The sequence below is a fragment of the Physella acuta genome, unplaced genomic scaffold (genome assembly GCF_028476545.2).
Source record: "Physella acuta isolate Inbredline_101_S28 unplaced genomic scaffold, ASM2847654v3 ptg000544l, whole genome shotgun sequence".
NCBI lineage: Eukaryota > Metazoa > Mollusca > Gastropoda > Physidae > Physella > Physella acuta.
Window position 1 is genome coordinate 1210305 of NW_026732063.1, and position 26229 is coordinate 1236533.

At 33.2% G+C, this 26229-nt stretch overlaps 3 protein-coding genes across 4 annotated transcripts; 1 reads left to right on the forward strand and 2 right to left on the reverse strand.

Moving 5' to 3' along the window:
* Window positions 1-234: 234 nt before the first annotated feature.
* LOC131946105 (leucine zipper protein 1-like) lies at window positions 235-5938 on the reverse strand. Its single transcript, XM_059306747.1, has 9 exons — window positions 5774-5938; window positions 5030-5128; window positions 4773-4899; window positions 4478-4615; window positions 3521-4332; window positions 3241-3345; window positions 2981-3035; window positions 376-703; window positions 235-244 (listed from the first exon to the last, which is right to left on the reverse strand). Exons 2-9 carry the CDS (start codon window positions 5126-5128, stop codon window positions 235-237), a joined length of 1674 nt encoding a protein of 557 aa, XP_059162730.1. The 5' UTR covers window positions 5774-5938.
* On the forward strand, window positions 5545-15322 carry LOC131946118 (kinesin heavy chain-like). 2 transcript variants are annotated; one of them, XM_059306763.1, is made up of 12 exons: window positions 5545-5652; window positions 5837-5991; window positions 8451-8485; window positions 8765-8869; window positions 9586-9661; window positions 9977-10084; window positions 10292-10950; window positions 11130-11234; window positions 11846-11900; window positions 13196-13299; window positions 13680-13734; window positions 13831-15322. In XM_059306763.1, the coding sequence occupies exons 4-12, from the start codon at window positions 8765-8767 to the stop codon at window positions 14220-14222; spliced, it is 1659 nt and encodes a 552-aa protein (XP_059162746.1). In that variant the 5' UTR covers window positions 5545-5652; window positions 5837-5991; window positions 8451-8485; the 3' UTR covers window positions 14223-15322. The 2 variants fall into 2 exon arrangements, with proteins under 2 accessions (XP_059162746.1, XP_059162747.1); XM_059306764.1 differs by lacking the exons at window positions 5545-5652; window positions 5837-5991; window positions 8451-8485; window positions 9586-9661 and having other exon boundaries at window positions 8773-8869; window positions 10286-10950.
* Window positions 15323-17818: 2496 nt separating this feature from the next.
* On the reverse strand, window positions 17819-22066 carry LOC131946125 (uncharacterized). The gene is made up of 5 exons (XM_059306774.1): window positions 21952-22066; window positions 21287-21753; window positions 20961-21065; window positions 20642-20696; window positions 17819-18762 (listed from the first exon to the last, which is right to left on the reverse strand). Exons 1-5 carry the CDS (start codon window positions 22064-22066, stop codon window positions 18371-18373), a joined length of 1134 nt encoding a protein of 377 aa, XP_059162757.1. The 3' UTR covers window positions 17819-18370.
* Between the last annotated feature and the right edge of the window lie 4163 nt (window positions 22067-26229).

Here is a 26229-nt window from a genome sequence, read left to right on the forward strand (position 1 = left end):
AAGTTATTCAAATATTCGTCATCTACATGGTTCGTATAGTTTGTCTCAAAATAATGGATTTAAATTTAATGCTTAACAAAACAAACGGTTATATTTTAACACACGAATCTTTATACATAGTGCTCTTATGCAAAAAAAAAAAGATATGTAAAATAGAGATATATGTTTAGTCGAATACACGTATTAATTGGTGATAACATTGAGTTATTTGTAGTCTACACACATAGTAAGTTGTTAGCGTGTGCTTAACAAAGTGTTTACATATTTTATTATTTGAGAATTTACCATTAACCATGTTTTGTGTTGTACTTCTATAAACTAACGATAGTAAAACTACTGTAGTAGGATAGCTTTGCGCCTTGTTTTGCGTCATACACTTCAAAGTAAAGTTCTTGACCTTTCTTCATGTCAACAACCACTGACCCAGCAGCGCTAGTGTCGGCACATTTCACTTCTATAAACGTATGACACTTGCCTCCAGCCACCACAGCAACTCTAATCAGTTTATCTTCACATTCATGTAGACTGACACAGACAAGATATAAACCATCATGTGGTGATACAAATGTTCCTGTGGTTTGATTAAAATGTTGACCGTTATATTCACGTACTTCACTAAATGTTGAAATAATTGATCCAGCACTGACAGGTGTGAGATCATCAAGCTCCACATGACAAGCATATCTGTTACATACACGTGACTCTGTTGATTAGAAAACATATGTATGATTTACATGTTCAATTTCACGAAAAGCGTCATCCATTTATGACGTCCACAAAAAGTTATTAATTTTAACACAAATGTTTATTGAAGATGCTGTAGACCGAACATCGTAATGTCACTTGTGTCTGTCTAGCTTTTAACGAATAAATGGGTTGGGTAAATTCAGCTAATCAACGGAACGTCATTCCATTACTCTTATTTAACTTTACGCTACACATGTTTCAATAACAAACCTCCCCTCCCCCCCCCCTTTAGTCTTAGTCGCGCTGACCGTGAGCCCTACACACCTGACCAAGCTGTTATTTAAATATCTTACTGTAACGTGATAATTTGTAGTTTTTTTTACTTGAAGAAAAAATCACTAGCCCTACATCGTCTTAGAGTTTGACACAAATCAATGATGTAGGACTACAATGATTTAGTCACACGATCAATCACAGCCTAGATTTGTTTTCAAAAGTTAAGCTTTAATTGTTTGAAATGTTTAAAAAACAAACTTGAACTATAGTTAAATATTGTAGATAATTGTTGCGGTCGCTGCCCCCTCACCCTCCCGATTGTAAATTAATCTCCGCTTGTTTTCCTAGGCTGGCGGTATACAATTACATTTTGGCAACATTTATTCACCCGTTGTGCCGGGGAAATTCAACACGAGAACTGCCTATTTAATGTATAACCAACATTTTATGTGCATTTTTAAAAAGTATTTTGTTGTTAAATTTAACATGTGGACGTTGATGATGACCCGACCCCCCCCCCCCATTCCAGTCCCCATGCGTTTACAAAAGTATATTGTATTCGGAACCCCCCCACCCCCCCGTGTAGAAGTCATAAATGGATGATCCCCATGCTCTGAGTATTTGATCCATAATACGTGCTTTATCGTATTATTAGTTTATGTTACTAACCCTAAACAAAAACTCATCATATGTGTTTTGAATGTTGCTCAAAATGTAAGTAAAAATGGCAAACCCAAATCAAACAATTTTAAAAGAAAAATACATTGTGTATAATAATCCATAAAATATACATAATTTTGTCCAAGACCACAAATTGAAACACTAGACCAGTAGTTTAGTACAATCCTCAGTTTTAGTGGTGTTAGTTTATCGTGTCAGACGTATTGAAACTACGAGGGTAGTAATTCAATTAATACCTCTCAGATAGTACTACAAAGGTTATATGCGTTATGTTATAATCATTCAGCCCGTATAGTTTAATGTATTAGTATTTGTATTTTGTATTTTATTATGTATTTAATGTATTAGTGTAATATTTTTTTTGTTTAATAGTTATTATTTTGTTTTTGATTTAATTCCTGGATTTAATGCGTCGCAGTTTTAATCGTAAAAAATTAAGGGATGATGTGACGTTAATAGGAACTAATAAATAAATTAATTAGTTAATTGTATACTGCAGCTCTGTAAATGTCTTACTGTGCTGAGGTAGACCGTTGTAGGTTGACCCCCGACATACCAGGTGGTGTAATGTACCAGGTGAGGAAACAAACACCTGACGGAAACCCACGGGTCTAGAGACTGGCACTATGGGTGAGTAAAATGTTCCATTCTTTATCACGTTATTGTCTGTCTGGCTAACGAACATCACGTTATGGTCTGTCTGGCTAACTTCACGTTATTGTCTGTCTGGCTAACGAACATCACGTTATGGTCTGTCTGGCTAACGAACATCACGTTATGGTCTGTCTGGCTAACGAACATCACGTTATGGTCTGTCTGGCTAACGGACATCACGTTATGGTCTGTCTGGATAACGAACATCACGTTATGGTCTGTCTGGCTAACGAACATCACGTTATGGTCTGTCTGGCTAACGAACATCACGTTATGGTCTGTCTGGATAACGAACATCACGTTATGGTCTGTCTGGCTAACGAACATCACGTTATGGCCTGTCTGGCTAACGAACATCACGTTATGGTCTGTCTGGCTAACGAACATCACATTATGATCTGTCTTGCTAACGAACATCAAGTTATAGTCTGTTTGGCTAACGAATTTTAATAAATAAGTAAATACTTTCGTGTAAGAGAATGAGAGAACCTAGAGCTGGGTGGGGAGGGGTGTAGGATTGACAGATATTGAACAGAGTTATGCAAAAGTAATAAAGTGAGTACCGATAAGTTAGCATCGATAACTATACCTTGAATGTGTTACTTTTTCACGAGAAAAAAAATTAACCATTATAAGTCTTAATAAAGTTTTTTAATTATTTTTTTTTTCAAAACACACTTACCGATTAAATGAATTTCTTTGGACATCTTTGAAATGGTAATTTCAATATTTTCAAGCTAAACAAAAATAAAAGTTTAAATGAAATAAATTGAAATAAATTTCCTAAATATTAGTAAAAGATACTGAATAGATGATGCAGTGTCCAACGCTTTTCTTTATATTTATTTAAATAGTAGTGTGTTATTATATGTTAAATGATTGTTTTTTCATCTTTTTAGAGCATGATTAAATTATTACTTTTTTAATACATTTATCACATACCTCCTGTAATCTTTGTTCCCTTGTTTTCAAGTTCTGGTTAAAGATTTGAATCAATTTGTCAATAGGCATCAATCTTTGTTGCAGAAGTTTGTACATCACATTGTGCTGAGTGAATCATTAAAATTAGACTATTTCTATTGCAGATGAAATTGCAGACTTTAAAGTGTGCCTCATCATTAGTTTCAAAATCGTAAGTATTACTGGTGAAAAAACGAATCAACTGAATGTTAATAATATTTTAAAATTTTGTTCTTAAAATTGGAGTAAGAAATGGATTTACCTTTGATTGCACTTTCTCAAGTGTCATTGTTGTATCGACCAAGATTTTATTTTCTTCTTGTAAATAAACAATCTGATCAGAATGTCTTTTAATTTCTTGAGTTATACTGTCTGTCTTATTTGTGTGATCTTGCATCTCTTTATTTATTTTGTCCAATTTGATTTTATGTTCTTTCATATTTAGAGAATGTTTCTCTAGTGTTTTGTGTGACTTGGTTTCTTTTTCTTTTAAACTTTCAATTTCTTTGTTCAGCTCCTTTACTTTATTATCTTGTTCACTCATTTGTTTTCTGAGGTTTTTTAAATTCTGTTTTTGTTTTTTAGTCAGTTGTTCAATGTTTACCCCCATGTCACTCTGTTCTGTTACAAAGTTGTCTCTCCATTGTTTTATTTCTGATATGTAATCTGTAGACTTGACATTGGCGTCTTGTAGAGAAGATATGGCTGTCTCTATCTGCTCAAGTCGACTGACGTCTTGTAGAGAAGATATGGCTGTCTCTATCTGCTCAAGTCGACTGACGTCTTGTAGAGAAGATATGGCTGTCTCTATCTGCTCAAGTCGACTGACGTCTTGTAGAGAAGATATGGCTGTCTCTATCTGCTCAAGTCGACTGACGTCTTGTAGAGAAGATATGGCTGTCTCTATCTGCTCAAGTCGACTGACGTCTTGTAGAGAAGATATGGCTGTCTCTATCTGCTCATGTCGACTGACGTCTTGTAGAGAAGATATGGCTGTCTCTATCTGCTCATGTCGACTGACGTCTTGTAGAGAAGATATGGCTGTCTCTATCTGCTCAAGTCGACTCAATATTTCTATAGTAATACATGATAAACAAATTAAATTATTTTACGTATTGATTGTGTTTAGAAAATCATAAATACTTTATTTTTAACGAAGCTAAGACATATATGTTTACATCTTAAGATTTAGTTGTTTTAGTTTCTAAATATTCCATACCCGCTGTTGATTGAACGTGTTTAGTGACTTGATGTTTCGATTCACTAGGGTCCCATTTTTCTGCTGCTGTAGGATGTGGTGTTGACTGAGATAATGATGACGCAGTGTCCTCGACATCTACGTAGTCTTTATTTTCATCTTGGTGATGTAAATGAACAAAATAATGTTTTGTTACATATTGAAATAGTCGAATATGTATTTTTGTTATTTGAATAATTCCTTTAGATGGAGCTACGGTATTTTTTTTCATAGATCCTCAAGTTAACATCATTACAGATATTGAAAAAAGCTTTACTTATGATAGATGATGACGTATTCAACAAACTCAATGTAGCTGCCTCTAGTTCCTGGCAAAGGTCACTGTAGGTGAGAGGCGGGTTGTCAATTTTATCTTCTATCCAAGTTTGACTTTTTTCTACAGCCTTGTATAAAAACATTTTTGAATGTACCGTGTATTTTTCTTTTGAAATTATTCCTTAACTACTTTTTTCTACTTAAGTTATTGCACTATTTAAAATGTATGAAGAAATAACAATATTATTAATCGTTTACGTTTTTCAAAACTTCCAAGACAGGTTCCAGAACTTGTATCTTTTCTTCCAAATATTTCTTATGCCGTACAACAAGTTCAAGGTGAATCCTGGGTCGCATCTAACAAAATAATTAAAAGATTTGGTCGAGATGTCAACTAATTAACTTGAAAAATCAGAAAACTGTAAACCAATCAAGAAAAACAAAATATTTACAATAAGATAATTTTAAAAAATCACATATAATTTACATTTTTAACATGGCTAAATAGCAAGCAAATTTATTGATAGACTTTTAATATGTGTTTATTTAGCACGTTATTCTACTATAAATTTTGAATATTATTATTTTTCTTATCGCATGAAATTGCACTCTTTACATTTACATCCAACTAATGAAAATAAATGTGTCCATCGGGAAAATCAGCTTTTATGAAAAAAAATATTCCATTAATAAACATGGCCAGCAATACAAGAGTCGTAGGCTGCTAGATCTGTTTTTTTTTGCCGCCAACTAAAATATTTTATCCAGGTAACAACCACGAATCTGTGTATTTAGTAGGTCATTCAAATTGTTTTATGTCGAAGAAACTATTATCTGATTATATAATCATGTTCCTCCATCTTTAACATATCTTAAAATAGGTACTATTTGTATTCGAAAAATTCAAAGTAAACGACACATTATATGATCCACAATTGAATACAGGTTTTATTACTAAATTAAGATGCATGTATAATCTCTAAATCATTTGATCACACTTACTTTAATCTTGACTTCTGGTATTCTTTTGACGTGTAGGTATAACTTTCTTACACTATTCCACAGCTTATATCCTGCTCGTGAAACTGAAAGTAATAAACGGGAAATTCCGCTATTATCTATTACGTTGAAACCTCAGTACAAAGTACACAAAAACTCAAGGGACATAACTGTGGCTGCTCTTTTTTTTTTGTTGCAACAACACATTGAGTTAAAAGAAGGTAACATAAGATACTGTTTAATTTCATTACATATGCACTTACATATAAGCCTACATATGTGATATATGTATATACGATATATTGCTTATTATATGCAGATACACGTTTATGGTTAAATTTTGTGTTAGGTCTAGAATTAGGTTAGGAAAATGAATAAGTCCAGTAAAAGTTCAGATATTATCAACTCATGAAGCGTTCACGTTAAAATAACTACTATCGAGAAAACAAATGAATGAGAGTTTATGACAGAATATTCAATGCAGAAGAAAACTAAATCCTGTTCGACATCATTATTCGTGTGGATAACGTGTGGTCGCTATAACCACAAGTCTCATCAGTGCTCGTTTGACGTCGTTTTATATCGAGATTATTCTACGTTAACGGTTGTTTTGTTATAGGTTTTTCGATCACTAACTGATGTGTAATCGAATAATATTTGCGTGATTCAGATATCATTCATTGTGGGCGTGTTGCCAGTTATGGTCGTATAGATATCTTTAGTCGTGGTGTTGTGATTAGTTAACGGTCAATGATAAAACTGAAATAGTTAATTTTTATTATCAATGGTCCAGATGTACGTTTTTAGGGTGGAAACGATTTTAAATTGTATAATGATTTTTCGCACTATATACTGAATTAGATCCGAAGCAAAATAGAGTTGTTATTTTTAAATTTCGTCTGTATAAGTTATATATTAAATCTACTTATGTTTTATTTTAAAATATGTCTACCCTTTACATTAAAAAATAAACTGAATTTTTTTTTTAGAATAATTTTATAAAAAATATGTAGGGTTTATTAAGTATTAAATGTTTCCTAACTTTTCCTGCATTTAGTACCTACAGTGGCGTAGCGAAGTCGGGTGTCACCCGGTGCGGCACAAATGGTGTCACCCACCAGAGGCGTAGCGACCTTTCCCGGGGACAAACTTTCGATTTGCACCCCCATCCCCCTCAAACTTTCGATTTGCAACCCCCCTCCCTCAAATTTTTCTCTATATATTTTGCTAATTTTTGCCTTGATGTCACCCCCTAAATTGTGTCAACCGGTGCGCTCCGCACCCCCGCCCTTCCCCCCACTTGCTACGCCTCTTAGAACCTATAACAGTTTTGTTTTAAAACAAAAATTAAATTATAAAAACTAATTTAGCTGAAAGATACTGAAATTATTGGCCTAAGTATCAGGTTTGTTATTTTACGTAGTTCAGCTGTTATAATATCAGACCGTATTTTGAAATATACATCTTACCATTATTACCTTTAATCCGAATTCTATATAAAACAAAATAGCACTAAAATATTATCTACTTTGGCCTCTACCAAAGTGTAGTCACTTATCTGTTTCTGAACAAAAAAGAAAATAGATTTTGTATTTATATATTATTAATGGACTCGACTATTTATTTCGTATTTCTCCATTTGTAAAGGATGCAATCAAATTTTGTAAGGAATCACGGTTAGAGTTTTCTCACTAAGATTGTAGGTAATGAAATCTGTCTGTTCTGTCTTTACTTGGACTATATTCTGTACCTTTGTCTACCCTTGGCGTTGAAATATCACTTTATGTTTATATTGCTAATCTTTTAAGACGGAACAAATCAACGATTAGTACCCAGTTTCTGGTTACAATAATCGGCTACGCCCCAGGACGCCTTTTCTGTTATTGTCATCGCTTATATAATCTGATACAGTCTTTTTCTTCTTCGTTCTTAATTTTTAGTGTTGGAGAGGAATGCGCATTATCTGACAGGGGTTCGAACCCGAATTTAACCACCATGAGCTTTGCCGACTCGGCCATGCCTCCAACACAATTAAGTATACATTTCAACTGGTTGTGCGACAGTAACACCGATTTCAGTTTTGGATTTCCTTCCATAGCCTTTGAACACATTACAAGGCAGCAATCGTTTGCTTTTGGAATTATCTCTTAATTTGCCCGAAGGTTCGAACTCGAGACTTTTCGGTTAAGCAACAATGAGCGTTACCGACTCGACCACGCCGACCCTCTTATATAGTCTAATTATGTTTGCTTTTCGGTTGTGTTTATATTATTATTTAACAACAGTTTCTTCGTCGAGGTTATTTTTAAGTGGAGGTGAGATATGTATGGAACAGTTGATGCTTTATTGTGAAACCCCACAGCTTATGTTTTATTATGAATAAAAAAAGTTATTGTTTCATTTTAAATCCCAACAGTTGATGTTATATTATAAACATTCTGAAAGCAGATCAGACATTAGGGCTTGTTCTGGTAGATGCACACTATAGTCGTTTATTTCAAAAGTTAACACTTTCTTCACCTACAAATACAAAGCATACAAAAGAGAGGACTTATGTTAATAATTTAAATATGACATTGCCTGTCTAAATCTGTGTTTGATTATTTCATTGAGAAATTCTTTCATAAATTCACTAAGTTAAGAAAACATAATTTTAATTACACCATTTTCTACGTCGCAGTTTATATTGAGATACTCTATCAAATATTCACTGAGGTAAGAAACTTTTAATTATATAATTTTGTATTTATGCACTACTCCGCTCACCAACATTAAAATTAGATCTGTTCTTTGAACACCAACCTAGTGACAAACAAAAGGATAAATCATGTTCACAAGTTTGATGAAATGTGTTATGTTATTTCTATGTCATTGTCTATGTGCATTTAAATGGACTTGTAGGGTCATCAATATTGTTAAATAATAGTATATCTATTTATAAAGAGTATATTCAAATGACACAATTAAAATAAATTAGTTTATATTTTCTTTTAGATGGCCGTATCGATTCCTATAAAGAACCATTTAGCTCAACTGTTGAACAGTCTGGAAGAGATGAATAGTTTGTTGAAAAATAATTTAAGTGACTTTGATCAACAAGTAAGCACATCTAATAGTACGATGTATTCACAAGACTTTAACTTATCTAGAACATTATTAAGCTGCTTAAGAAATGCAAACGCCAAAGCCTGTTACTAAGAGCTATTAAGTAATGCAAATAATTTGCTAATGGGTGATATAAAATCTCATTTTCAATCCACATTCCTTCTGTACAGAGTTTCTTCCAGGCATCTTTTCGGGGGGGGGGGGGGGGGGGGAAGGGCCACTGCCCCCTCTCCCCAACCAACCCAGAAGAAAGACTACTGCCAACCCTCCCCCCGAACGAGATTGAATTTATATAGAAAACGTATACTTTTACAAGTGTACCCCCCCCCCGTAAAATGTCGACCGCCCCTTCCCCCTAAAATATCAAGTGCCCCCCCCCCCCCCGGAGAAAAAAGTCTGAAAGAAACACTGCTTCTGTAAATAGATTTATTTTTACTTTAAACGCCCAATACAAAAATTATGATTTTTTTGAATTGAGATTCTTTTGCTTTTAAATTAAAAAAGCTTATTAATCTTTAAATATTTCAATCCTCGTCTATGTTATGTCATATCTAGCACCTCAATGTTTAAATATTTCAATCCTCGTCTTATTTTTTTTCATATCTAGCACCTCAATGTTTAAATATTTCAATCCTCGTCTTATTTTTTGTCATATCTAGCACCTCAATGTTTAAATATTTCAATCCTCGTCTATGTTATCGCATGGCCAGGTAAAACAAGCAACACTGGAATGGTTGGACAATCCTTCAGAAGCTGCCCTACTTGAACTTAAACAAACGATTTTTGGTAATATTATAAAGACATTCAACAAATATGCTAAATAAAAAGATACGTCACTAAACATTAATAATTATACATCTTCCATTTAAAATCATTGCAACCTATGTAAACTAACATACATCTTTATATGTAAAAAACAATTGTACATTTTCTAAAATTCAAAACACTCTTATTGGAAAGATAACATCAATTAAAAGCCGATGATTTTTATATTTTCGATTGTGTGCCTTTGAACATATATACAATGCTATACAAATCATTCTACATTCTTACTATTGTAAATCATTTCCTTAAACCATATTTGTTCCACATGTCTAAAAGTTTCCTGCACCAAGTATCAAGCAATGGCTGCTGGAGATAAGACAACACAAGAGAATAAAAGTGTTGACTCTGTACACGATGTGAACAATTCTGATCTTTCTATGTCAGGTAAAATCTTAATTTAGCAAAGCGAAAATAAAAATAAATGAAATTGCTTTAATATATATATATATATATATATATATATATATATATATATATATATATATATATCAATGTAATGTAAATACTTTACTTCTTTCTTTTGTTTGAAATATTTTGATTTTATAGCCTTCTCCAAGAATATGCTAACATAAACACATTTTCAAGTTGCAGCTGATTTTAGTAACAAACTAGAGCAGAGAGTAGAACATCTTGAAACAGCGCTAACTTCTATGCAAAGTAGGAATAAAAAAACTGAAGCTGACCTGACCGAAATTAAGCAATGGAGGGACACTTATAAAACAGAAGAAAGCAATATGACGGAACACATAGAACAATTGGCTTTAAAACAAAAACATAATGCTAAGCAATTCCGAAAGCAAATTAACGAACAGAAACATATAATGGATGAGATGAATGAAGAAATGAAACAATTGAATGAAATAAAACACTGGAGGAAAACACTAATATCAGAACATAACACTATGGCGAAAAAACTTGAAGAACTGTCTAAGACACTAACAGATAATAAAGAAAAGACTAGAGAGCACATACAAGAATCCAAAACCAGAATAAATGAGTTGAATACAGAAATTAAGACCCTCAAAGAAAAAGAATCAAATACAAGCCAAACACTGGAAAGCACGAATACAGAGATAAACAAGTTTGACATAATATTGAACAAATTAAATGAAGAATTAGAAATTCAAACTACTAAAACTGAGATATTACAAAAAGAAATTAAACGTCATTCTGATGTTTTATATCACTTGAGGGAAGAAGGAAATAAAAACAAAAATACGGAAACCAAAGTAGAAAAGTTAATGTCAATGGTTTGTACTTATGTATATTTTTGATGACATATGATATTTTATTAAATGGTTTAGCTGTTTGTATTATATTAGTTAATAGGTACACATTTTAATAACTAAAAACCTACTCAATTGCATTGTGTTTTCATTTTATTTGTGAAAAAGTTTATGACAGCATGATTATATTATTCTACTTCTAGCATGGTGTGATGTCCAAGATTTTGCAACAAAGATTGTTGCCCTTTGAAAGTTTAATTCAAAAGATTAATCAAAACCTGGCTAGTAGGACGATGAACAAACAAAAGGTAAAGTGTTTTGTATTTTAGCGATTTTTTCCTTTGAGAGTCTACAAAGCACATGTATCTACGACATTTACGTGTGACAGGAGTATTGTTGGAGACTGATATACATATATTAACAATGTTGATTTTGTTCTGTGGTAGACACAATTACAACATTAAAAATATAAATAATCCATTTTCTTAAGTTCAATTAGCTAATTTCTTTTTTTTGTAAACTCGTAAAAAGTCAATTAAAAAAAGGGGGTCGGCCTGGTCGAGTCAGCAAAAGCTCATGGTTGCTAAACCAAAATGTCTCGAGTTCGAACCCTCGGGCAGATGAGGCACGTTAGCTGGAGAGACAACTCCAAAATCAAACAACTGCTGTCTTGTAGTTTGTTCTTTGTTGGACAAAGGCTATGTAAGCAAATCCAAAAAGAAAAGCAGGCTGAAATCGGAAATGTGATGGAATAAAGCTTAAAGTTGATAAATTCGAAAAAAGTCTCGAGTTCGAACCCTATGGCAGCTAAGGCTTGATCCCTTCTAACACTAAAAATTAATAACGAAGAAGAAGAAGAAGAAATTGTAAAAAATAAAGATACTTTTTTTAATAGCTTGATGCCATCTTTTGTTTTTAGCTTGCGACCCTGGAAAATGATATTTTGAAATTGTCAAATGATGTAGATTCAATTAGTAAGTATGTTACGATTAACTCTAAAATAATTACAAGTTATAGGCCTATACTTTTTTAATGTTATACTTGATTGAGAATTATATATATATATATATATATATATATATATATATATATATATATATATGTCTGCCTGTCTGTTTTTCTTCTATGCATTACAACATCTTTCATCCAATCTACATACAACTTTGTGAAGTTGTTCAGATGGAGGTGTCGGTGAAAATAAATGTTCAAATTCACAGGAATGGCGCCCCGGCATTGCGCGATTTTATTCTTCTCTATATACGGTATATAAAAATAAAAGTCGATTGCGGTATGCCACCGTTCATCCGATCGCCATGTATCTTTGTGATGGTGAGGGGGGATATGGGAGAAGATTTCTGCAAATTTTAGAACCACGGGGTTATTATGATAACACCATGGTGCCTACGTTATTTTTAAAGAGCCAGGGGCCGTACGCAGCGCCCCTGCGGTAGTGTAATCGGAGGCTCTCGTGAGCACCCTCTACGTCCTCGACATTTGTGAGGTCAGTGATAAAAGGTGATGTTACAGTGAGCGATTACAGTCCACTCAAGGCTTTTATACGGCACGCTAGGCGATAGTGTAGGTAAACCCGTTTCTAGATAAATATGATCAAAGCGCAGGCATTGTTTACATTTAAATAACTCAGTTTTAACAAACAAGGTAAGCTGTCTAAAAATATAAGATTGGTAAAGCATTGACGAAACGCTACTAATATATTTCTTCAGATTTGTGTGTGTCTCTTATGCATTGCTAAACCTTTCATCAGATCGCCATGAAACTTTGGGAAGATGTTGATAATACTGCGTTTTAAAACGGTTTAAGTGGGGCTATTGTCGAGTAAGAACATAATAAGTGTCTGGGAACGAGAACGAAAATTCAAACACGCAGAAACACACAAAGACACAAACATAAATAGAAAAAAAGTCATCGTTACACACAACGCAAATACAGACAAAACAAACACACAAACAAAACGAATGTTTTAACATATTATGAAATCTTGTAAGTGTATCTTGTTACGGTTAGTACAAGAAAATTAAAAGAAAAAAAAACGGTTCGTATTCGTAAGGCGATCGAATAATATTCGCCCTTTTTTCTAAGCCTATTTGTCGCCCTACTCCCGTCATGTTTTATCCAACGATTACTCAATTACTTAAAATGAGACTTGTATACTATACTAAACACAACAACATTTGGACACAACTTTCAACACTAATAATCATGTGTGGATCACTGTATTTACTGTGATTAATAACGCATGTTAAAACAGGACAAGACATCAAAAGCCACTCTGCTGTGACTTTAACTCTACAAGATGAAGGGAAGAAAAAGCTGGCCAATACTACAGACCAGTTAGTAGCTTTAACTACAAAGGTATCCAGTTTTTCTTCCAGACTTTTTTCTCCGAGGGGCACTTGAAATTTTCGGGGGGGGGGGGGGGGGCGGTAGTCGTTCTCTGGGGGGGGGGGGCGGACACTGTTAAAAGTATATATTTTCTATATTAATTTCATTTCGTTCGGGGGAGGGGAACGGTAGATTTTCTTCGGGGGAAGTGATTAAAATGTTTAACCTTGCTAAAATAATGTGAACTAGTATTTGGACCAATTAATTTAAATTGTGTTTTGCGTGCTATTTAAATAAAAATAAGGATTTAACTATTTTAAGAATGTAAGACATTCATGTTTTACATAAGTGAATTTTTGTACGAACACAATTTCTGATACAATATCTCGTACATTTTATACTCATTTTAGGTTGAAACTCTAGAAAGTGATGTTTTAACGCTGTTGAAAGATTTTAAGTCTATCGGTAAGTTGAATAATAAACATACACATAAATGTGAAAAGACACAGAGACTCTTGTGCAAAAGTTCATGATTAAACTATAACATAAACTTTCCAACAGAGACCCGGGTAAGCCAGCCTTACATCTGTCAAATTTTTCTGCATAACAACACACCAGTAACTACTGGATCAGTTCTTTCAACATTCTATTGGGTGTGTGAATCTTACGGCGGCCATTTTAATAGAACCACAGGAAAACTTGTAGCACCAGATGATGGTTTCTATCTTGTGATTGCGACGTTGATTGAATCGGAAGATAAAATGATTCAAATAAGTGTGTTCATGGATGACACATTTTTTGAGAACTTTTTTGTCAAATCAGCCAACACATCTGCTGCTGGATCAACTATTGTTAACATGATGAAAGGCCATGAACTTTATTTTAAAGTGGGCCAAGCTGATGATGGAGCTAAGCTACAAGCAGGAAGTGGATTTACTATTATTAGATTCTAAATTTAATCATGCTTATGAAATAAGTCTTAGTAGTTTATCATTTAATTCACGCCAGATATTTTCGATTGTTTTTGATTATCCAATGTGCCTATATTGTATGTACATATCGTTTCAATATATTGAATTAGCTGTTTCTGGCAGTCATATTATAGAGAAATATGTGAACACACTGAATTATAATCTTCACTTCATTTTGGAAAACAAATTGTTTGGTGTTTTTTTTTTCGGTTGCATTTCTAACATAAATTAGTGTTAAGACAATATAACGTAGCTATGCTTCGCAGGCCGTTTTGAAATGAACATATACATCATAAAATATTATGTCTAGTCAAGTTAGTACGTCTTTGTAACATAATATGCTTGTAGCATACAACTTGCAGCACCACTTTCCGTCATGGTTTAATTATGTCAATATTTAAAGATGTACATGAATATAATGGTCAAAACTGTAATCAAACAACTTGATAGTTTATATATGTATACGAGAAAGTAAAACGTGTCCAATTAATGCAAAGAAACATTGTTTTTTCCTAAATAGACTAGTTTTTAATTTATTTCAGTCGTTGTTTTACAAGCTCTGGAACGCTAGCAGGATATAGGTTAGTAAGAAAGTAATTTATTAAAATTTGTTGTGATCAAACGTATGCCTTCGTTGTAAAATATTATTTTAAGACATACTAATACTAGTTAAAAAATAAAGCAAGAGTGATCTCCGCTGAACATTTAAGGTATATTCGTATATCACCCTACATCGGAAGGCAATCGTGCGTTGGAAATTATTTATGTGCTAGTTAGTGTAGTGCTTGGTACATATTTAAGAGTGAAGAAATTGACATTATATTAGGAAATGGTTTTTGAGATGTTTGCTTATCATCTGTCTTATAGTGAAGATAGGTTTCATACAAAAAATATTGCTAAAAGCGATACCACTTTAACTAGGTTTTTTCTACAACACATATGACAGCAATGGGTGTTAACCAATATAAATAATTAGAACCAAATTTGTATAGGCTCACCATGAATAATAAAAAATATTTTTCCAATATAATACAAATGTTAAATTTGCAAAATACAATCATATGTATCCAGTATAGAGTAAAATTTATTATTGTCAAATCAGTTTTACTGAATCCATTTTTATTTGTTTTCTTATTTAGGACGTAATAATATTACAAATATAAATGTTATATAAAGTAAAAGTAATGCTAGGTAAGGTTATAAAATAGTCATGATATCTTCAGTGTATAAAGTAAATAATCCTCTTCACACCTAGCGATCAATTTGGCAGATGAAGTAGAGTTCTTATGTCTCTTGACCTTAGCATATGAAAATGTTTTAGTTATAGAGTTAGGTGGACATTAGAGCTAAGGGGACTCGGAGAAGCTCTACTGGCCTGGACTAAGATTCTATCCTGAGACTTACGAGTTAGCAGCCTTTTACTCTACCGCATAGCCACGCCGTTACCTCTTCTGTGTATGAATATAATTATAAGCTCATAGCGAGAATAAACCCTTAAGGTAATATTCAACTGAGATAATATTTTGATTTTAAATTTTTGGTTTAGAAATACACTATATTCCTTTCAGCTAAATCCATAAACTAGTGAAACCGCTTCCTTTTTGCAGGAAAGACCCTGGTCATGATTGTTGAACTTTAAAATATAAATCTTGACATTTCTTCAACGGAACTACAGTTGATCCGCAAACAGAAATATTGTCAGCTTTCGCGTAAATAGTTTTATACTTTAGTTTTCTAACTTTTTCATGACGTCACACTCCGTTGACTCAAGCACATGGACAAAAATTGCGTCTTCATGAATTCAGCCCACTTATAGTGATTATTATTACTAAATGAATAGTTAATTTAAGCTACAAAGGTGCTAATAGTTTTATTATTCACTATTTTATGTGTATTAACAGTTTATTTCACATATTAGAATAATTAAAGAAGCTATCTTTGGTTACGTTTTTGTGACATCAGCAACAAGACATACAATTGTACTTGGGTGCCAAGCAAGTGCACAGGAAAGTGATGTGTCGCCTAGCTAGTGAAATCGTATATTATGCGTTAATACAATTGGTTTTTATTCTAAAATTTATAATGATTTATGTACTTACCATTCCGATATAAATCATCCCAATTTATCTTGGCAAAAAGCGACGCACCCCTACCAATTTTTTTTCTTATTTTATCGTTACACAATACGCTTTGTTTCTTTTCTAAATGTTATAACAGTCATCTACCAGTCCAGGATAAATCATTCCGATTTAAGCCGACAGAATTGCACACCCCCCCCCCTCCCATCTTGATGGTAAACGATCTTTCCAGGTCTCTGGTTCTTAAGAGTGTACTTCACATTTACCCAATCAATGTAGAAAGCAGTTGAATAAAGACATGTATCTATTTAATTTCTTAACTTTGACCGTTTATAATCCAAAACTTCAGCTTATTAAAATTGACTTTTACCGCTTGTTGTGCTTCCCTGCTGTCGGCAGCGGACGACCCCTCACGCTGCCCCTCTACATCAACTTGACCCATGGGTAGCCTACACTAAAGTAGACAGGTCCAGGCTACTTCAGTGATAGTAATTAGATAGCTGAAGACTTGTTTTGTATTAAGATTGTATACTCGTACAGAAAGCAAAGCAAACACTTGCGATAATATTAAAAACCACAAATCAAACAGGCACAATAAATAAAACCATCACACTTAACTTAATTAACACGACTAGACAAAGAACAGAAGACGAAAACAGACTAGTTGCAACAGCTATTTATAGATCGACTATTTGGGAATATAGAATAAGATCTGGTTTTGTTTTTAAAAAAATACTGTGACATCGAGTTAAAAGAAATATTTTAAGCAAAGCTAAGACATAGACTGGGAACTCTCACTAAACTAAAAACAAAAGGCTGTAGACTTGATTTCACTTCAGCTGACCTATCATTGGCGAACTGTTGCACATGTTAGCGTGAATCATCTTCTTAACGGTCTTGAGAAATGTGCGAAACCATTTAAGATTTAGTGGTTTGTTTCTCATTGAACAGAAAGAAAAAAATAAATTAAACTCGAGTAGCCTTGTTTAAATTACGTAACGATTACTTTCTCAACTAAAACTTAACCCAATTGACTAATCATTTTTTTAAAATCCCTAATCAAACCCAGAACCCCCTCCCCACACACAATATATCTCCTTATTTTCTATGTCTTTATATTTAAGTTGTTTATAACTTTTCAAAAGGCGTATTAATTCTTTAATCTGATGTTAAGGTTACACGCGATTTAACTTTCTGCCAGGCTTCTGTTTCTTACGTTTATTATGCCTGTGTAACATAGGCGGTGCTGTATGTAGAATTAAGATAAATCAATGGATAGAGTCAAGATACTAGTTGATTAACGGTTGTGTTACGGACAACGCAGCTCAGCTATATTTCTCTTTGTAACAGGGTAGCATGTCCAACATGCATACTATATATATATATATATATATATATATATATATATATATATATATATATATATATAGAGAGAGAGAGAGAGAGAGAGAGAGAGAGAGAGAGAAAGAGAGAGAGAGAGAGACTTATATATGTTCTATTTATGTGTGCGTGTGTTTGCGTAGGTGTTAATTCACATACAATATTACTGATTAAAATCACAAGAGTGGTATTTGTTTCGAGAATAACTGTAATTTACTAAATAAAAGTTACTGGCAGTATCTTTCAAAATATTTACAAATTCATAAAATGGATTAATTTTTTAAAAACATATCTCACACATATTTTAGTTACCCAGTGAACTTATTCCACTTTTTTAAATAGTTCATGTAGTAGTCTGAAAATGCGGATTTTAATTTCATATTTTACACTAAAAAAACTAGGTTTTATTTTTAACAAATACAATGCTACACGTATACATAGAAATTTAAAAAAAAACAGATTTATCTTATCTATTTCTTGTGATCACGTACAACATATTAATTGGTGATCAAATTGAATTAGTTGGGACTGTGTAATGATGTCTAAAAAACAACATATAAACATATTTTTGTAGACGTAGTCTACAAACATAGTTAGTTGTTAGCGTGTGTTTAACATGGTGTTTCCATATTTTATTTTAATTTACCATCCACCATGTTTTGTGTTGTACTTCTATAAACTAACGATAGTTAAACTACTGAAGCCTGATAACTTTGCGTCTAGATCTGCGCGAATCACTTCAAAGTAAAGTTCTTGACCTTTCTTCAAGTCAACAACCACTGAACCAGCAGCGCTAGTAGCGGCAGATTTCACTACTATAGCCGTACGGCACCTGCCTCCAGCCATCACACCAACTATAATCCGTTTATCTTCCCTTTCAATTAGAGTTACACAGACAAGATATAAACCATCATGTGGTGATATAAATGTTCCTGTTGTTTGATTAAAATGTTGACCGTTATATTCACGTACTTTACCAAATGTTGAAATAATTAATCCAACACTGACAGGTGTGGGATTAGCAAACTTCACAAAACAAGCATATCTGTTACATACACGTGACTCTGTTGATTAGAAAACATATGTATGATGTACATGTTTAATTTCATACATGATCTGACAATACAATGTATATTTACACTTATCTTTGAAATTGTTTACATAATTTTCTCTAAGACAATTTCAACTGTTTAGTACTGCCTCAGTTTTAGTATTTTTAGTTAATCATCTAAAACAATTTGCAGCTATAGATTTTACAGTGTAACAGGTAACGCAAACAATCAAGAAAAGTAAAACAAACTCTATGTACGTGTATTACATTCTGTATGTGTTCACATTATAGTTTAGTTATAGAAGATTAATATACCGAAATTTACTGAAATAAAAATCACCTGAACTATAGTTAGTGTTATGATGCATGTTTGACTGGGGAAATCGGTGCGCATGGTTGATGGTGCGGCCGTATATTGAACGAGTGAATGTGTGACGAGATACGAAAGATAGTGACGTTTTAGGTTAGAGAGTTGGTTGCTATGAGTTTATGTGTGAGCAGTTGAATCCTTATCGTCGGTGTGAAAGGACGTGTGTTGTAGTAGATACGAGATTAAAAGATTCATACACGGATTACTTGGTTCATCTTATCTCTGATCGTTTATCGTTGATTCGTTTGAATGTGACATAACTTAGTGGTTCTCAAGGTATAATACTCTCTCCCTGGTATTGGAGAGGAGTCACATGGTAGTTGGCTGGGTCAAGTAAATCAAACCCTCTCACACAGCAACACATAACCGTAACAGTTAGTCTGTTGTACATATCAAAGTCTGATAAAACCGATAACAAGATATGCACCATCAAACTTTACGGTTGTTTATTTTACGTTAATTTAAATTAATTGGATACTCAGATATGAAAAATGTATTTTTCGCTACGCCACTGGTGCGGAATATTATTAGTACTTTATAAATTTACATTGGACACTTGGAGGGTTATGAAGACAAATACTGATAAGCTACAGGCATTTGTAAACAAATGCTTACGGCATATACTTAAAATAAGATGGCCAGACAAAATATCAAACAAAGACCTGTGGCTAACTTTAAAGCAACAGAAAATAGAGGCAGATATCAAGGCCCGTAAATGGGGATGGATCTGACACATATTAAGAAAAGAAAAAGAAAACATCGCAAAGCACGCTTTGGACTGGAATCCCCAAGGAAAAAGGAGGGTGGGCCGGACAAGGAAGACATGGAGAAGAACGGTTGAAGAAGAGGCGAGGACAGCTGGGCTCACATGGGCACAGATAAAGGGGGCGGCCGAAAACCTAGTCCGATGGAGATGTGTGGTTACATCCCTTTGCTCGACAGGGGCCGCAAAGGAATGATGATGATGAAATTTACATGCGGTTTTTTTTTAAATATCGGAATGGTCTGTCTGGCTAACGAACATCACGTTATGGTCTAGCTAACGAACATCACGTCATGGTAACGAACATCACGTTATGGTCTACTTGCTGACAAACATCACGTTATGGTCTGTCTAGCTAACGAACATCACCTTATGGTCTGTCTGGCTAACGGACATCACGTTATGGTCTGTCTTGCTAACAAACATCACGTTATGGTTGTCTGGCTAACGAACATCACGTTATGGTCTACTAGCTAACAAACATAACGTTATGATCTGTCTAGCTGACGAACATCACGTTATGGTCTGTCTGGATAACGAACATCACGTTATGGTCTGTCTGGATAACGAACATCACGTTATGGTCTGTCTGGCTAACGAACATCACGTTATGGTCTGTCTTGCTAACGAACATCACGTTATGGTCTGTCTTGCTAACGAACATCACGTTATGGTCTGTCTTGCTAACGAACATCAGGTAATGGTCTGTCTGGCTGTATGATTTGGTATTAAAAATCAAATTTTTTATGGCAAACTTACCCATAATATTCAAATCTTTGGTCCATTTTGAAATGGCATCTTCTATTTTTTCCAGCTAAAATAATATTTTATAAAATGAATGGGAAAAATCACATAGTTATGTAGAACATATACTTGCTTTACTGATTTTAACTTGGTATGACAACTTGTAAGAACAGAAAATAATGTAAAGCATGAAAATGTGCTATTTTATAAATAAATGATTTATTTATGTTAATGAAAACATATTCTATTAAATGGTCCATTAAGAGTGTTAATATTTAATGCTGTATTTATCAACATCACAATTTAATTTTTATAAAAATTACTTCAGTTATACCTTCGTTATTCTTCCTTCCCTTGTTTCCAAGTTCTGGTTAAATGTTTGAATCAGTTTGTCAATTGGCATCAATCTTTGTTGCAGAAGCTTGATTATTAAACTGTACTAAAGAGCAGAATATTGTATAAAAGCATTACAATTTTGATTATTTTTCCTGCACATTATAACTAACATAAACATGTGTCTTAAAATTAGTAATAATAATAGCAGGTATAACTGTTAATAAAATTACTTAGTTGTGTTTTTATTTAACCAGGTTATAAAATGTGAAATAAGTTATCTGGCCAGTATGTGTATAATTGTTAACACATATATTAGCAATATACCTTTTGAGTTGATGTATTAAGCTTGATTTTATAACTCTCTTCTTGTAGGGCAGTCATCTGATCTGAATGTCTTATAATTTCTTGTGTCAAACTATCGGTTTTATCTTGCATCTCTTTATTTATTTTGTGTAAGTTGTTTTCATATTCTTTCATATCTAGAGACAGTTTCTCTAGTGTTTTGTGTGACTTGAATTCGTTTTCTTTTAAACTTTCAATTTCTTTATTCAGCTCCTTTACTTTGTTATCTTGTTCCCTTATTTGTCTTCTGAGGTTTTTAAAATTCTGTTTTTGTTTTTTAGTCAGTTGTTCAATGTTTACACCCATGTCACTCTGTTCTGTTACAAAGTTGTCTCTCCATTGTTTTATTTCTGATATGTCATCTGTAGACTTGTGTTGTATGTCCTGTAGTGAAGATAGTGTTGTTTCAATAGAGGCGAGTCTACGCTCTAGGTCAGGATGTTCTTCAACTGAGAATAGTTGAAAATATAAGTTTGTAATTTTAAAAGGTACGAAATCTTTAAAAAATAGGGTGTTAAAAATTAAACAAAACCATGGTATCAATCGTACATTGGTTTACAAAATACAATACATGTACATATTTTCAATAATATACGGTATATTATGCTGCTATTTAACGTGTTGTTCCAAAGAATAATATAATATACCAGTTGTGTGTACACATTGTGTCTTGAGTTGTCTTGTTGATTCTACTGTGAGAAATGTTGCTGTTGTCTGTGTGTCAGGCTGTGGTAAAGATGGCGTTGGTTTGTTAACAGCCATGTTGTCGTCTGGTGGAATCGGATTTAGAAATTTATTTTAATTGGAGTTGAAGTGAACAAGGATTTTATAGTACATACAATAAATATTGCTATTTTAGCTAGTTAAACTATAGCGCAAACCACGTAATACTCTGATCAAAAAGATCTTTGAATATGATCAAAATGTATACAAATACAAATAATTTCAAAATAACCGAAATCTATATAATATACATGCTGTTTCGTTTTGAATTTAACTTTTACGAGACTAATTATCGATTTTATAATAAAAAGTATTTAAACAAACTTTTAATGATTTATAAACCTTATGGCTCTTGAACCTTATTTTAGGGCGAATAAGGTAACACAAAATGATTGTAAATACTTCATTTTTTTAAAATTATAAATATTTACAAGATTCACTTATTTGATGTCGATTCTATATAAAAGTGGAAAAAGGTTTGTTAGTCGGTGGACAGTAAAATGATATCCCTTTAACACAGTATTTGAAATATCTGTAAACTAAACTGTAAACAATTTCGTTGCATTTTTACTTTCGTGTATATACGAAATATAGAGAAAGTCTTTTAATCTTGAAAAAAAAACGAGATTTGTGCAAATCTCGACATTTTACAGCTCACTGAGTCGGAAAAACATAGTTTTGCAATCTTGTCCGTATGTCTGTGTGTGTGTGTCTGTAAACAAGATAACTTGAGTACCGTTAAAGCTAGGTTGATGAAAGCTCATATATAAGTATTATATCAAAATCGTAGATCCATATCAACTTTCCGATAACCGAAAGTGGAACTTTTTCTTCTTTGAATTTTTCAAAAGCCTATAACTTGAGTACTGATTTAGATAGATAAATGAATATTCACATGTAAGTAAAAGATTTAATGTTCTGCCTTCGATCAAATTTTGAGTAATTTCTGTTGCCCGGAAGTAGACATTTTCGCTATTTTCGATTTCTAGAAAAACGCATCTGAATTTCTAATGTACTAATAATATTCCGCACTATTATGCACATTATATTTAGCATTCGCTTGGTGTGCTATTGTTTTTTCTACGATATTTTATTCTATTTTGTTTTAAAAGTTTAAGTATTTAAAATGGATTAAAAATCAGGTCTTTATATCCCGAGTTGCCATCCCCTGTTGTTTCATATAAGAATATTCGAGAAATTTTGGGGGAGATCACTCCCGGTTTATTTTCAGTAAAAACGCTACACTACTGAACACACAGTCTACATGATCGTGGGCTTTGAGACTTTAAATAATAAAAACTATTAGAGTACTGACCTAAAATATGTGACGTCACATCCAACAGTGCTCTGTCCAGTTCTTGTGATAGCTCGATGTAGCTGACAGATGATTGGTCAGTTTTTTCTTCTAGCCACGCCTTACTTTTTGTAACAACCTGGTGTAATTAAACAACAACATTTTTAAGTGGCCACGTGTTGTAGTGCTATACTATTACAAATATTTGAGTGCTATATTCTTAAACATGTTATGTTGTTCTGTTTTTTTAACACATTCACTTCGAAAAACGCTAAACCTACTTTATCGTGAATAAAATGATTTTTACATTTTAAGTATTACGAAGACTTTTTAGTTTGTAATGACTTACATTTTTCATATTTCCCAAAACAGGTTCCAGAACATGTATCTGTTCTTCCAAATATTTCTTGCGCTCTGTAACAAACTTGACCTGAATTCTCGACGACATCTAAATTTTAATAACACTAAATTTTAAAAATATGTTAACTCTGTCATCATCACTAAGTAAATCTAAAGCAGTGTTTCTTCTGGCAGATAAGGCTCGATCCCTGCCAACACTGAAAATTGAGAACGAAGAAGAAGAAGAAGTGTTTCTTCAATTTAACCCCCCCCCCCGCCTCCTAAAAAAATAGTCTACCGCCCCCCTAACGAAATATTTAAAATATGTACTTTTACAGTGTTCCCCCCCCCCCCCGAAAATTTCAAGTGCCACCCTTTATCTACTGACGGTACCATATATAAGCCTAGCTCTTAAATTATTTTCATTTAAGGTGAATCTTTATAATCATTTATATATTTATAATCTTCCCTGAGTCAAGTATAATTTTAGTGTACCAAAAGTAATATGATAATTCATTGTTTAAGAAAAAAAATATTTCATCCAGAAATTAATTCAGTAAAGAAAGAGTTAATTATAACAAAGAAATAAAAATCTAATACATGAGTTATAAATCTACCAAGACTAAGTTTTTCTCCTAAATTATTAAACTATAACTGGCAATCCACAATAAAATGAAAACTACTTTAAATATGATTCCTATTGATAACTTCAACACAATAGTAAAACCTGTTTTACTCTATGGAGCCGAGACATGGAGAATAACTGCTATAAATAAGAAGAAAATACAATCATTTATAAACGCATGCCTCAGAAAGATCCTGCGAATTCGCTGGCCTAAAACCATCAGAAATGATGTTCTATGGCAACATACAAATCAACTGCCAGTTAAAGTAGAGATCCTCCAGAGAAAATGGAAATGGATTGGCCACACACTCAGGAAGCCTGTATCCAGCATAACAAGACAGGCCCTCACCTGGAATCCACAAGGCAGGAGGAAGAGAGGCAGACCAAGAAAGACCTGGAGACGTGACCTGGAAGAAGACACCAAGAAGATTGGATACACCTGGGGACAGTTGGAGAGACTAGCCCTGGACAGAGACGTCTGGAAAACTCTTGTCAGCGGCCTATGTCCCAGTAGGGACGACAGGCCAACATGATGACTTTAAATATTGTTATATTCCTTTTTTAGATATGTTAACTAATGTTACAGTTAATTATGTAATACATATAAGAATCATGCGATAGTTTTTATTGGCTTCACTTATGTTATTCCTGCTTGCTAAAATTATATACTTGGGTATTTCCGTTTTTCACTTTCATTATCTATCAAGCGTTGTGATGAACTATTTTATAATTTGTCCGTGAATTGCCTAAACATACAGTAATAAAATACGTTTTTTTATAAAGCGACCTACATAGGCTACTTTTCTATTAATAAGTATATTTTAAGGAAACTATATATTATCAAGTTTTATAATTAAGACAACATAATCCTAATAATAATATAACTAAGTAATAGTAAGTAAGAATTAAGTAAGTAGAAGAGCTTTTGATTTTGTTTAAAATTCATTATTTTTAGGTTGTTTTGTTATATTAAAAGGAAATGCTGTTTTAAATATAGATGAAAATAGATTAAAGATTAGAAGTACCTTAAGCAGGCCTAGTCTTGTTGTGGGGAATCAAAGGACTAGATCTAGAACTTTTTAGAGTAGCTGAACTTCCTCCGTTAAATAATAGCGGGTTTTCCCGATCGCGTTGTTGTTATTAGAGTTATCTCTCTTGTAATGATGATTTAACTACGTGTAGATTAGCTGCAACAAGAAATCTATTTCAATAAAACAACTTTCTATCTAAAGGTAAGTAAAAAATTGTAGACCTCATACACATCGTTTTAATTATTTATACAGCGACTAACGTGGGTGAAGTTCAGATGCGATATGGAAACATGATAGGTTGTATATCGAGGTGGTAAAATGCGAAATTAAAGCACGATAGGTGATATATCGATGCGGTAAAATGCGAAATCGAAGCACAATGTATCAAATGTGGAGGCGGTAAAATGCAATCTTAAGCTGAAAGTTAAAACAGTCGTATACGTAAAATTTGTGTCGAGTAGTTGAAATATTTCACTGGGGCTATTGCATCTGTAGTTATCGTATGTTATCATAGGCGTAGCGACCCAAGCCGGCCCCGGCGAACTATCAACTTTGTGCCCCCTCCCATTTAATTTATATTTATTGACGTTAGTGAACAAAAAAATCACCCCCCTCCCCCCGAAAAGGTTGGTGTCACTTTTTAGCAGTCAATATTTTTTTTTTGGTGCCACACTTAGAGTGGGTACTATTCAATACCTTAGCTATCAATTATTTCTACCCCATTATCAGTCAACAATTTAGTGGTGCCACTTTAAAAAACGCATACTGATGTAACTTTGAAATGAACATTTATTTAGCCTATCTATCACTTACATGCAGATGTCTGAGTACAAACCCGCCCATGAATCTTTGAATATTTTGTCGGAACAGTTAGAGAAAATGCATGTTCATTTGAATTTATAAATCTGTATTT

Excerpts from the sequence above, each read along its gene's own strand:
- LOC131946105 (XM_059306747.1), bottom strand. The coding sequence starts at position 5,128 with ATGCGACCCAGGATTCACCTTGAACTTGTTGTACGGCATAAGAAATAT. Across the intron at positions 3,346-3,520 it reads TTGAGAAAGTGCAATCAAAG|CACAATGTGATGTACAAACT; the intron begins GTAAATCCATTT and ends TGATTCACTCAG. Across the intron at positions 704-2,980 it reads CAAAGAAATTCATTTAATCG|AGTCACGTGTATGTAACAGA; the intron begins GTAAGTGTGTTT and ends TCTAATCAACAG.
- LOC131946118 (XM_059306763.1), top strand. The coding sequence starts at position 8,765 with ATGGCCGTATCGATTCCTATAAAGAACCATTTAGCTCAACTGTTGAAC. Across the intron at positions 11,901-13,195 it reads AAATGATGTAGATTCAATTA|GACAAGACATCAAAAGCCAC; the intron begins GTAAGTATGTTA and ends ATGTTAAAACAG. Across the intron at positions 13,300-13,679 it reads TAGTAGCTTTAACTACAAAG|GTTGAAACTCTAGAAAGTGA; the intron begins GTATCCAGTTTT and ends TACTCATTTTAG.
- LOC131946125 (XM_059306774.1), bottom strand. The coding sequence starts at position 22,066 with ATGGCTGTTAACAAACCAACGCCATCTTTACCACAGCCTGACACACAG. Across the intron at positions 21,066-21,286 it reads TTAATACATCAACTCAAAAG|TACAGTTTAATAATCAAGCT; the intron begins GTATATTGCTAA and ends TCTGCTCTTTAG. Across the intron at positions 20,697-20,960 it reads GGGAAGGAAGAATAACGAAG|CTGGAAAAAATAGAAGATGC; the intron begins GTATAACTGAAG and ends ATATTATTTTAG.